Below are 13,592 nucleotides of genomic sequence, written 5' to 3' on the forward strand. Positions count from 1 at the left end.
AAAAAATTCTGGATAATACCCTGGTTTATTCCAGTTTGAAGATGTTTAAAATTACATTCATTATGCAAAGGTGAGGCTTTGGGGAGGTGCCTCTCTAAAATCCTATGGCTTTGGGGTATTCAGATCTGGCCCAAAAACCAGACAGGATCCCAGGGGAGGAGGCCTTGCTGGCCCCCCACTTCCTGAGTCCCAGCCTCTGAGAACAGCATATGCACCCTGCTAGTAGGGGCATTGCTTTGGAGATCCCCAAGCACCCCAGATGCAGAGGATGGTGTGGAGGCCACATGGGTGGGCTGTGTCCCAGGCTCTGCCCGCACTATCTCTTGACCGTGGCCAGAGCTCTGGTCTTTGTGAACCTTTTTCCACTGCCTGCCATTTTTATATCTCACCCTTCCCCAAACTCCCCGGGGACTTAGACCTTGACCTCAGGAGACTAGGGGGTAGGGGCTCTCTGATGGGTCTTGCTCATCTCCACCTTAGTCCCTCACATAGCCCACATGTATTCCTCACATGCTGCTGTGAGCTGTGGCCTATTTCTTGCACCTCAGCTTCTACAGGGGAAGGAAGCTTCTTTGGAGGGACGTTTCCTATTCCTATCCCCATCCTGGAGAAAGGAACAGATTTTGCATGGAAGAGATCAGGGGGTCCTTGAGACCTGTCGGACGAGGAGGGCTCCTGGATTCCATTCCAGGAGTCAGGAGGGTGTGAAGGGGTTACATCCTGAGCCATTGGGGGAGGGGCTTGAGTGGTTCTTTGTCTGGGGCTGCTGGGGAAGCCGCAGTTCTTCAGCTTGGCCACAGAGGGGCAGCCTTGGCCTTTAATCAGCTGCACTCTGGCTGCCAGTGTTCCTTCTTTCCTGCATGCATTCATTCCTTCCACAACTACTAAGCGCCATGTACCAAATCCTGGAGATCCAGTTATGACAAGAAATGGCAAAGACCTCCCCCGCCATGGTGTTTACAACCTTGCAGGAGAGAACTTTCTTAACCACCAAACAAGTCAGTAAAGTGGTTGTGGTAAGTGCAGTAGAGGAAACAAAGGGGGCACTGAACTGAAGGATTTCCAGGGAGGGAGCTCTGGCAGGACGGTTCTAGATGGACTGTTTAAGGAAGATCCATCTGAGGAGATGTCAATTAGACCAAGGCCTAAAGGAAGACAGGCAGCCATTTGCAGAGAGAGGAAGGGCCTTCCAGGACAGGAGAGGGGGGTTCACAGTTCCTGAGAGGGAGGGGAAGCATATGGAGTGCTTGTGAAGAGGAGCAAGAGCAGAAGCAAGGAGTGCAGTCCCTGGGCCATTGTGTGGTCAAGGCAGATGGCGATGGTGGCCTGTGCCAGGGCAGAAGTTGTGGAGATAGAGGGAAATGGGTGTATTTAGGATGCAGTTGGGAGGTAAAGTGACCAGACTTACTGATGGATCAAATGTTGGGGAAAGAGAGGGGCTAGATCATCAAAGATGCCCAGGCTCAAGGTGTGGATTGGTGGATAGGCCACGCACCAAGAGAAAAAATAAATAGGTTTGGGAGTAAACCTATTTTTTGCTCTAAAACGAGCAACATGAGACGCCAGGGACACATCACTTTAACATCAGAAGTCTGAAACTCAGGGGAGTGGGCAGACTAGAAATAGAAATGTGGAGGATTTGGCAGCACATGAGGGTCCTCTGGTTGTGGGAGTGGTTGTGATCAGCTTGGGGGAACAGGGACAGTGAAAGGTCAGTCAGTGGAAGAGCAGCCAGAGTACGGAGATGGGAGGTCTGCAGGTCCTGGAGAAGGCAGGTGTGCAGCCATCATAGGAAGTCTTTAGGGTGTCTGCAAGGACTGGAGGCGCGGGCCCACCTTGCCAGCTCAGAACTCACACTCAGACCTAGTGATTGGCCAAGGGAGAAAAGGCTGTCACATGGCCTCATCCATTTGTCACATTCACTCACCTGTGTTCTCAGGGACTCCTGAAATGCCGAGTCTCACCAGCGTGGCATCATTAAGCACTGGTTACTGACACGTCCCCAACAGCCTGTGAACTCCCTGCTGCAGCAGCAGGCAGAGTCCTCTGGTCACAGGCTTGGCCCAAAGTCAAGTTTTGCCTTTCTGGGCTTCTAGATGAGAGAAAGGAGGTGTCTGCAGGGTATCCCTTTTCTTTTTGTTTAAAAACTTCCCCAAAGAACTTGTGCTTCCAGGAAGATGTATTCTTCCCTATCGCTCCCACTAAGTACAACTCAAAACTCTAGACATTATATGTAAAATAAACATAAGACCTTGTAAAGTAGGCAGAAGGCAGGCCGGCTGGGGGTCGTGGGGTCTGAGGAACAACATGGTCCTATGTTTCCTTGGTTTTCGTTGTGCTTTATATATCTCAGAACTAAAGAGGCTGTCACCTGGAAACACCCATGGGAAGCAGACTTCAACAAATGTATAAGAGCTGAAATCATGTAGTGTGTTCTTGGACCAAAACGGGCTGAAACTAAAAATCACTAGCAGAAAGATAACAGGAAAATCTCCAAATGCTTGGAAGCTAAATAACACACTCCTAAAAAATCCATGGGTCAAAAGGAATTAATAAAAATGCCTTGAACTGAATGAAAATGAAGACTGCATGTCAAAATTTGTGGGACACAGTTAAAGTTGTGCTGAGAAGGAAATTTGCAGCACTAAAAACATACATTAGGGAAGAGGAAAAATCTTAAATCAATAATCTAAGCTCCCATTTAAAGAACCCACAGAAGAAAAGCAAAATAAACCCAAAGCAAGCAGAAGAAAATAAATAATAGAGTGGAAATCAATGAATTTAAAAGCAAACAAACAATAGAGAAAATAAATGAAACAAAGAACTGGTTCTTTCAGAAGATGAATAAAATTGACAAACCTCTAGCAAGACTGACAAAGAAAAAGAAGATACCATTAAAAATCTCAGGAATAAAACAGGAGACATCACTTCAAACCCTGCAGACATGAAAAGGATAATGGAATAGTACCAACAAATCTACAGATGTAAATCTGACAACTTAGATGTAATGGATCAATTTCTCAAAAAACACAACCTACCACAACTCAGTACAAATAGGTAATTAGAATAGACCTATACCTGGTAAGGAAATTGAACTTCCCAAAAAGTAATGTCCAGGTCCCAGTGGTTTAAATAGATAATACTACTAAACTCTTAAAGACAAATTAACACATACAAAATTTTTTCCAGAAAATAAAAGAGGAGGGAATACTTCCCCATTCATCTTATGAAGTTAATATTACCCTGATACCAAAATCAGACAAAGACAGTACCAAAAGAAAAAACAACTAATTCCTCATAAATATAGACCTGAGTATCCTTAAGAAATATTAGCAAACAGAATTAGCACAAACGAAACAAAATAGAATATCATGACCAAATGGGGTTGATTACAGAGATGTGAGGCTGGTTCAGTATTTGAAATTCAGTCGGTGTAATTCACCATATTAACAAGCTAGAGAAGAATCACATGACCACATCAGTCAACGCAGAAAAAGCATTTGACAATATTTAGAATCCATTCATGATCAAAGTCTCAAAAAATAATTATAGAGAGGAATTTCTTCAACTTGATGAAGAACACCTACAAAGAAGATTGAATCAAATGCTTTTCCCTTAAGATTGGGAACAAGGCAAGGATATCTATTCTCACTTAAATCTTATTCAACATAATCCTAGAAGTTCTAGCCAGTGAAATAAGGCAAGAAAAGAAAATAAGGACATACAGAAACTGAAAAGGAAGGAACAAAGCTGACCTTATTTTTAGATGATGTAATTGTCAAAAATCTAAAGGAATCTACAAAAAAATGCACTAAAAAGTGAGCTCAGCAAGCTTGCAGGATACAAGATAAACATACAAAAATCAATTATATTTCTATGTACTAGCAATAAACATGTGGACACTGAAATTAAAAATACAATACAGTTTAAAATTTCTCAAGTAAATAAAAGGCTTAGGTATAAATCTAACAAAACCTGTACAGGATTTGTGTGCTGAAAATTATAAAATGCTGATGAAAAATAAAAGGTGTAAACTGATGAAGAGACAGACCACGTCCATGGATTGGAAGACTCAAATAGTAACAGTGTCAGTTCTTGCCCAATTCATATACAGATATTAATACAGTTTTCCTTACTCATACAGTATTCCTGATATTAATACAGTATTAAAACAAGAATTTGGTATTCCCATCAAAATCCCAGCAAGGTTTTTCGTAGTATTAAGAAAAAATTAGGGCCGGCCTGTGGCTCACTCGGGAGACTGTGGTGCTGATAACACCAAGGCCACAGGTTAAGATCCCATATAGGGATGGCCGGTTAGCTCACTGGGTGAGCGTGGTGCTGACACCACCAAGTCAAGGGTTGAGATCCCCTTACCAGTCATCTTTTAAAAAGAAAAGATTAAACCTGAGGCAGCAGTTTGGATATACCCTTAGGCCACTGCCTGTAGCCATATAACTGGAAGTAAGCTTTCTTCCCTTGTCAGCATAACACTGCAGAGTTTGTGCAGCTCTTGCACCACAGGAATCGCTCCTGCTTTGCTGGTGGGAATGTAAAATGGCAGAGCCACTCTGGAAGAGTTTGGCAATTTCTTTCAACTACCATGTGACCCAGCACTTGCCATCCTGGGTATTTGTCCCAGAAACATGAAAACTTCTCTGTATACAAATATTTAGCAGCTTTATTGGTAATGGCCAGAAACTAGGAACAAATCAAGTGTCCTTCAACAGGTGAATGGTCGAACAAACTGTGGTAGGTAGACACATGTGGAATACTGCTTAGCAATAAAAAGAGAACCAGTTGTTGGTACAAGGAAGAACCTGATTGTTGTGGAAAGCCAATCTCAAAAGGTTATATACTGGTTTTATTCATCTAACACTCTCGAAGTGACAAAATTGTAGAAATGGAGGAGAGATTGGTGGTTGCCAGGGATTAAGGAGGCGGTTTGGGGCAGGCGGGAAGCAGGCGCAACTATAAAAGGGCAACATAGGGGATACTAGTGAAAACGTTCTGTGGTTGAATCAATGTCAGTATCCTGACTGTGGTACTGTAATATAGTTACACAGTCCTTTGCCTCTGGGGGAAACTGCCTGTAGGGTAAATGGGATCTCTATTATTTCTTCCAACCACATGTGGATCTACACTTATTTCAAAATGAAAAAAAAAAAAAAAAAACCAAAAAACTCCCCAGACTGCTGCCATTGATGGGAGAAGACCCAGACCCTTGGTGTTTGTCCTGCCTGTTGCTCTGTTCACCTCTCCAGCCTCCTGTTGTGCCACCACATGGCCTAAGTGTCAGCGATCCCCCCCTGTGACACAGTGCCACAGCCTCCACACCCCAAGAGGCTCTTCTTCCCCCCAAACACACTGTGCCTTGCCTTGGGACCTTCTGTTGGCCTGTTGGGTGTGAGTGGGTAGGTCCTAGAGGCAGAGGGGCCAGGGTGAGGGGTGCAGGTGGGATTGGGAGTAGGAAGCCTGTGAAAGGTTGATCAGAATCAAGAGCAGGGTGGTGTATTCACCTCTACCCCATCCAAAGTGGTAGTGTTCTTCGTATCTGATTTTGTGACTCACTCTTTTCCTCCCCACATCATGAGTTTCATATCAGTGGATATCTGTTTACACACAGATTTGGAAAGTGGGGTCAGCAGGCCCGGAGGATTGCTTGGCTAGTGGGAATGGGGGAGAGGCGGAGGCCACTGACAGGGGTCACCAGTTCCCAGAGTGCGGTGGCCTTTCTGACTGGCTCTGAAAAGGATGCTTTGATTTTCTTGCAGTTCCCCTATGCAGATGTTTCCTTTAGGGGCAAAGGAGAGACAAAGATTACATTTGATCTCTGGGTCTATAGATGCATCTCCTATTGGGAAGAGAGATCAGTGGTCAATGACTAGGACAATATGTCTGATGAGGATTCAGGGAGCATGTGAGGAGGAAGCTGGGAAGTGGTGAAGCCACGAAACCCATCAGGCAGGTGTAGGGTGGTGAGTGGCTTCAGGAGAGGCTGCCTGGCTACCCTTCCTCACTGCCCTCTTGCCCCTTCCAGCCTGACCCAGTTCTCTTGTGGCTCCACACAGGTATACGCCCACGCAGGCGCAACGCTGGAGGGGAAGATGTACATTACCTGTGGCCGCAGAGGGGAGGACTACCTGAAGGAAACACACTGCTACGACCCAGGCAGCAACACCTGGCACACCCTGGCTGATGGGCCCGTGCGGCGTGCCTGGCATGGCATGGCCACTCTCTTGGACAAGCTGTATGTGATCGGGGGCAGCAACAATGATGCCGGCTACAGGAGGGATGTGCACCAGGTGAGCCGGGGCCACCCACCCACATCATTTCCATCCCTTCCAGTTGTTATTGATGAAAAATGTGATTGCAACATGTACTTTTTATTTAAATAGACTTTATTTTTTAGAGCAGCTGTTTTACATTCACAGCAAAATTGAGTGGAAGGTAAAGAGTTCCTATATGTCCTCCTCCCTGCATGCCCCTCCCCCACTGTGGACATGCCATGCTTGAGGGGTGGATGTATTCCAGTCGATGGCCCTTCTTTGACACCTCTTTGTCACACTAAGTTCATACTTCACATTAGGGCTCGCTCTTGGTGTTCCACATTCTATGGGTTTGGGCAAATGTATAAAGACATGTCTACTGTGACAGTATCACACAGAATAGTTTCACTTGTGCCTTCTTTATTATCAGAGACTTTCATTATAATCTTAATATCATTACATTGCTCAACCTTTAAAAAAGAGAGAAGGGTGAGGAAAAACACTCATAATTGGGCCCCTGCATCACTATCTTTCAGTCTTTTTACCTATGCATGGTTTCTGCCTAATGATAGTCAAAGAGTATCCTATTCTGCTTATCACTGACATTTGTCCCAGGCATTTTCCAGTTTTAACACTCAGTCTTCATCACCACCACCACTGTGATGTGTTCTATCAGACTGATGCATCATTTGGCTTGGTCTATTTTAACTATTCCAAATAACATTACGAGTAATACAAAGGGTCTTCAAAAGGTTCATGGAGAAAGTAGTAGTATCTTTTAATTCTATTTTTCCATGAATTTTTTGAAGTACCCTTGTATTTGTATTGTAGAGCTTTTTCAAGTATTTTGAATTATTTCCTTAGGTTCATACAGTGAGTCTCAAAGTGTGGTTCCCAGCCCAAAGCATCCACATCCTGTGGGAACGCTGAATCAAGAATGCAGATTATCAGGCCCCTCCCAAACCAGCTGATGTGGAAGCTCTGGGTGTGGGTCTCGGTGATCTGTGTTTTAATGGGCCCTCCAGCAATAAGAACCTCTGGGCCAGAATATTAGTTTCCTATTGCTGCTGTACAGATCACCACAAATTTAGCTACTTAACGTAAATTTATTCTTACTGTCTTAAGTCTGGCCTGGGTCTCACCAGCCTAACATCAGGGTGTCATCAGGGTGTGTTTCCTTTGTGGAGGCCCTAGGGAAGGATCTATCTCTGTGCTTAGGTTGTTAGCAGAATTTGGTCCCTGGTGGTTGTAGGACTTAAGTCCCTGTTTCCTTGCTGGCTGTCAGCTGCTTCTAGAGGTCACTGCTTTCCCTGGCTTGGGGCTGCCTTGTCTTCAAAGCCAGCAACAGCAGGTGGAGTTCTTACTTCTCATCTCCTGTCTAGCTTTCCCCTTCCACTTTTTTTTTCTTTATTTTTCATAGCCAAGTTCACCAAATCTCCCACTTTTAAGGGCTCATGCCATTAGATGGGTCCACCAGAAAGTCCAGGATAACTGTCCCACCTCAAGATCCATAACCTTAATTCCATCTGCAAATTCCTTTTTGCTAAGTAAGGTAACAGATTTACAGGTTCCAGAGATTAGGGCCTGGGCATCTTTGGGGAGCCATTATTCTGCCTACCACAGCTACAGAACTAAAATCAGTCAAGAAGATACGACTTTTTTTTTTTTTCCTTTTTGTCTTTTTTCGTGTCCGGCAAGGGATCGCAACCCTCAGTGTCGCACCCGTACCGGACCGGGACCGGCAACGGGATCGCAACCCTCGGTGTTGCGCCCGCACCTCGCTCAGCCAGTGAGTGGGAACCGGTCTGTATGTGGGGGGATCCGAACCCTCGGCGGGAGCACCGCCGCACTCCCAAGCGGTGCACTGTAGCAGTGCGCCACCGGGCCGGCCCAAGAAGATACGACTTTTGTGGCTCTTAATACACATTGCCAGATACACAGTAGTATGTCTTTACCACACCTTCATCAGCACTGGATATTGTGATTTTTCTTCCACAAGTAGTTGGTAGTTAACAGTTGAAAATTTGTCCCTGACATTTTGCTTTTGCATTCCTTGGATTACTAGTAGGTTGAACACTTTTCCACGTCTTTGTTTACTGTTTTAGATAATTTTGAAGACAAGAGAATGGTGATAGTCATGATTAGTCAGCAAGTAACTACTTCCACATTTTAGCTGCCCCTTCCCACAGCCTTGGGGCAGGTAAAGGTGTTTACTGGGGACCACATCCTCTGTCAACTTCAGTCTTGTGAAGGGGAGAGAAGCAGTACCTTCAGAATATTGAAAATGACAATATGCTGATGGGAGACACTCACACACGGGGGCCAGAGACTGGCTGACAGCCGGGTGGCATGGGGGAAGGCCTGTGCCCAGGTGAGGCCTGAGGGAGCAATGCTGTTCCGGCAAGGGTCTGGAGGTGGGCCTGCTGCAGACGTGGCCATCTCTGGTCCATGCATGTTTCAGTGCTGGCCCTGTACCATTCTTCTGGGAAGCCAGTTAAGTCCAGGGCCTGTCTGAGAGTGGCAGATGACCGAAGCTGCTCTGGTCATCCAGCCCGGGGTGGGCTGGCAGCCCTGTCCCAGCAGGTGCCCAGGCTTTACTCTGGCCTTGGCTTTGCAGGTGGCCTGCTACAGCTGCACGTCTGGGCAGTGGTCATCTGTCTGCCCGCTCCCAGCGGGGCATGGCGAGCCTGGCATTGCTGTGCTGGACAACAGGATCTACGTGCTGGGTGGCCGCTCTCACAATCGCGGCAGCCGTATAGGCTATGTGCACATCTATGACATGGAGAAGGACTGCTGGGAGGAGGGTCCCCAGCTGGACAACTCCATCTCGGGCCTGGCTGCCTGTGTGCTCACCCTTCCCCGTTCACTGCTCCTCGAGCCACCCCGTGGGACCCCCGACCGCAGCCAGGCCGACCCGGACTTCGCTTCCGAGGTGATGAGTGTGTCTGACTGGGAGGAGTTTGACAACTCTAGTGAGGACTAGAGCTCCCGTTGCCTGGTGTCAGACCGAAGGGTGGCAGGAGCTCCAAGGACAGTGAGGCCATGGCGGCCTGGGCCATGGCACTTTACTCCAGGGTGTGGGGGTCTGTCCCCCGGCACCCATGGCTCACCAGCTCCTGCCACCCTTCTTTCACATCAGCCCCTTGCCAGCCTGCCGCGGGTGCTTGAGGGGCTTGTGCAGATGCTGTGGATTATGTTACAATGGGAAACGCTCCTGAAAGGCTTCAGTCCCCCTCAGTGAGCCCTGGAGGGCTTGTGTCACCAGCTGTCCTGGCCTACTCCCTCCCTCCTCAGGTCTGGTCCCTGCTCTGCCAAGAAGTTTTGTTCTCCAAAGGGAGGACCTGAGAACTGGCAGTCTGGGCAAAGGAGGCCAAGGCACATAGCACCACTCTTTCCATGAACAGGCTGGGGCTGGCTGAGCAGCCCCGAGCCCACCGTCTGCCCAGTAGCCAGGGGTTAGGGATTGAGAGCTCCCAAGGGGCAGAGAGGGCAGAGATACATAAGGTTGCCTGGGACTGGTTCTGGTGATAAAACAATATCCCTTACACTGGGTTTTTCTGACCCCATGTTGTTAATAAATGAAATAAAGCATCTTACAAAAAGTGTTAACTGTTTTCCTGTGGCCACAGCCTCAGTTCCTTTCCCACTCAGCACGTCCAAGCTGCTTCCCCAGGAAGCATGGGTTTCTGGGGTCAGAGCTGCCATAGGGGGACAGGCTGTGGCGTGGGAGTCGAGGCCAGGAGCTGAGTGGCACCGGGATGCCACAACCCCACCTTGAGAGGGAAGCACGATAAACTCCCCAAGCTAAAAGGGCGATCACCAGGAAACCTGACACCACCCCTCCCCACAGTCTGGGGACAGGTGGTAGCCCAGCCTGCTTGAGTCCCGTCTCTGGTGAAGAGCTCTTCTCCCAACCAGGGTGGCTCCTTGAATTTCAGTCCAGTTCTAGTTAGAAATCTCTTGGCTTCAAGTAAAGCCCCAGCCTGAGGGTCGGGGAGTGGGAGCCTGAGCACCTGCGGAGGGAGGCAGCATCATGGGAGGGGCATCACAGAGTCACAGTTCTGGATGAGGGAGAGGTAGCCCCACTGGCCTGTGCCTGGCTCCTCACAATCTCCTGAAGCAGAGGTGTGGTGGGGAGGAAGGAGCTGTATTCCCTAAAGGCTTGCAAGGTAACCCTTAGGCACCTTCTCTCAAGGGCCACACTGGCACAGCAAATGGGTCCTTCCCCTGCCCACCTTTACTGGTGCTTTTCCAGTCCTCTTGGGGTCGCCAAACAGCCCGTGCCTCCAAATACATGGGCTAAGGGTCCAGCACCAGCCAAGCCACAAAGCTGAGCTTCCAGGCTACACAAACCACACCCCTGCCTGCCGCAGGGTCTGCACCTGTTAATTCCTACTGGAGGCCTCCCTGCAGGAAGCCACCCTGCAAACAGGGCTGTGACTTATTAAGGCCCTGCCCTCTCCTGGTAGATTGGGCAGAGCATGGGGACAGTCAGGTCTTCTGGATGCTGCCTTGTCAGAGAAGGAAAGTGGACAGGCCCTGTATGCTACTTGATGGGAGGAGCAGGGGCAGGTTATGAGTCCCTCTGGACTCTCTTTTCTGGATACCCAAGGACTTTGGAGAGCAGAGGTATCATCTACCCCTGAAGGCTTTGTCTGTGTGTGTGTGTGTGTGTGACGTTCCTCATTGTCCTGGGCCCTGGGTACCATTGAGGAAATGTGACATCATGCACGGACAACTTAGGGTGGCAAACCCAGTGTTTACCCCCTGTGGGTCACTTTCAGTGGGACAGGATGGCCACACCCTCCGGTGTCATCTGTGCTCCCACGGGTGAGGTGCGAGAATGTAAGCTCAGAGTAGGGACCCCAGTCTGTGAGTCTCAGACTCAGCACTTTCTGTGTCTCTGCCACCACCTGACAGGCCAGGGCAGTAGTTCCCGCAGACCCCAGAGGTTTCTGGAAAGGAGTGCCAGAAATGCCCCATCACTCTCCAATATACCCCAAGCTTGTTAGCACTCTCTCCACCCAAGCCACCGGGCACAGCCACAGGTTTGCAAGAGGCCTCTGGTCTGCAGTGGGGAGGGAGAGCCCACTGAGTCCTTCATAGCCTGGGGAGGGGTTGAGAGCATCCTGGCAGTGTCCTGGGAGCTGGGTGGCATGCTGGCCCTGCCACTCTCGAGCCTCAGGCCCTGCCACTCTTGAGCCTCAGGCCCTGCCACTCTCGAGCCTCAGGCCCTGCTCAGCATTTGTGGCTGCGCCTCCTGCGCCCGGCCTAGACAGCCCAGCCTGGGCTGTTCAGCAGGGCCAGGCTCTCTCAGGCCCTGCTTTTATGCCAAATCCTCTTCACCCTTCAAGGTCCACCTCCTCTGGGAAGCCACTGTGGCCAGAACTAGCCAGCTGGGATTTGGGCTCCTGCAGTTTGCCTGTGGGGTGGTCAGTTGTCTGTGGGTGTCCGTGACCCCATGGCTTCTTCATCCTGATGTTTACCTGGAGCCAGGCCTGGCACATGGACCATCTTTCATTCTGCCCATAATTCTCAGTATCCCGCAAGGGTGCAGTGGTGGCTGGGACAGACGAAGGCCCTGCCCGTGACACCCAGTCTCCATCCACTGCGAAGTGTCTGTGATGAGACCCATGCAGGGGGCCGTGGGTCTGAGTGAGACAAGGCTGGGATGGTTCCTGTCCTGAGGGCAGTGCGGGGCAGCCAGATGCGAGATTAGAAAGACTACTCTGGGGGGCACACACGGAGGGGTAGAGATTGGAGACATTTAGGAGGTACTGGTGATGGGCATTGTCCAGGTGGTGCCCTTCAAAAGGTGGGGAATGGGGATGGGGAGCAAGGGCGGAGGAAGGGGAAAGAAGATGATGGAGTTGGAAGTGCCTGTTCATGAACTTGTTCCCACTGAGGTGAGTGTCCTCTCCAGCCCAGAGCTGGGAACTGGGCTGGGACAGACACTACAGCCACACGGACCTCTGCTGGCCTCTGTTGACAGTAGCCAGCAGGAGTGCCTGTGGGAGTGGCCCAAGCACTGGGAGGGCATTGCTGAGGTCAGGGCTATGCCCAGTTTGAGCTGCCCAGAAGTGGTTCGCCTGTTTACTTGTCCCAGAGAAGTGTTTGTATTTGTGACCGCACTGGTTCGATTTCCCCTTCCAGCCCACCCGCCTGATGCCCGGCCCCACCCAATGCTCTGGCCTCTCTGCAGCACCAGCAGGGCTAAGTGAGGGGCCCACCCTCTACCCCTACAAGCCTGCCAGCCTGTGGGCAGGCTTGATCCAAGCCCCCTTCTCCAGCCCCACCCTCTGCAGCTGTGGGGCCCTCCAAATAACTAGGAAAAGATACCTCTCAGAGATTCTCCTCAGAGAGCCTCTGGCCTGTACTCAACTCAGGCCCTCCCACCAGCTCACAAGTTCTCAAAAGACAAACATCCTTGCTGGGACCGGCTGCCCACAGGGGGCATTTGTGCTTCCTGCCCAGTCTCCCTGCTGCACGGTCCTGGGCGCCCCCTCCAGAGGACCAGGCACCCTTCTGCTTCCTTCTTTGCTCCCCCGCCCTGTAATTCTCCATCTCGTTCCCCTCCCACACCTTCTCAATGTTCTGCTGTCCCCAACCGCGCCGCCTGACGCAGGGGTTCCCAGTCTCCAGTCCCGACTCCACCTTCTGAACTTCTCCCTTTGGAGACCCAACAGCCGTCTTAGACCTGTCTCCTAGGCTCCACTACCCCTTTTCACCCCTTGTCAACGACCTCCACATTCTAGAACAGTCCACGGCAGGGCCATTCTACCTCCACGGCAACTCTCGTCCCTCCTTACGAAGACCCTCTTCCACTAAGTCACTGGTCCAGGCCGAGTCTACCCGCAGGCCTCAAGCATCCTGCTCCATCCGCCGCTCGCACTCTTTGATAGCACCGAGCGGAGTGCGCGGGAGGAGTTGACCGCACACTCCACCACTACGAGCTCTTTTCCGTGAGGGAGCTGAGAGGCCGGCTTGCAGCCTTGACCTGGACCGTCTGGGGGCCACCCTCCTCCGGCCGGTTCCGAGGTGCGGGAAGGGAGGCTTGGGGCCTCCCGCCCCGGGCCGGGCCGCGCAGTGAGCGTGCAGGGGCGGCTTCTCGGTGAATGTCTGGGGAGGGGAGAGAAAGGCGCGGGAACCGGGGATTCCTCGGGCGGGCCCTCGCGACCCTCCCTCCCCCAACGCTCAGCGGGCCTCTTCCAAGTTCGCCCCCAAGTTTGCGAGCGGCCGCGTGGAGGCGGGGGCCGCGCGGAGGGGCGGCGGCGGGGCTGGAGGGTGGGGTCTGGCGCGCGGGGCGGGCGCTGCTGCCTGGCC

At 50.5% G+C, this 13,592-nt stretch overlaps 2 protein-coding genes across 2 annotated transcripts in view; both read left to right on the plus strand.

Annotated features, from left to right (window-relative positions):
- KLHL22 (kelch-like family member 22) overlaps positions 1-9,883 on the plus strand; it is a 33,621-nt gene extending 23,738 nt beyond the window's left edge. Inside the window, exons 6-7 of the mRNA XM_008577524.1 lie at positions 6,072-6,305; positions 8,887-9,883. Coding sequence (XP_008575746.1) covers positions 6,072-6,305; positions 8,887-9,252 — 600 coding nt within the window. The 3' untranslated portion in view covers positions 9,253-9,883. The remainder of the gene's footprint in view (positions 1-6,071; positions 6,306-8,886) is intronic.
- Positions 9,884-11,062: 1,179 nt separating this feature from the next.
- Positions 11,063-13,592, plus strand: part of SCARF2 (scavenger receptor class F, member 2) — a 13,529-nt gene continuing 10,999 nt past the window's right edge. Inside the window, exon 1 of the mRNA XM_008577528.1 lies at positions 11,063-11,114. Within this exon, the coding sequence (XP_008575750.1) occupies positions 11,063-11,114 (52 nt within the window). The remainder of the gene's footprint in view (positions 11,115-13,592) is intronic.

This window comes from Galeopterus variegatus, unplaced genomic scaffold (assembly GCF_000696425.1).
Source record: "Galeopterus variegatus unplaced genomic scaffold, G_variegatus-3.0.2 Scaffold1527, whole genome shotgun sequence".
Lineage (NCBI taxonomy): Eukaryota > Metazoa > Chordata > Mammalia > Dermoptera > Cynocephalidae > Galeopterus > Galeopterus variegatus.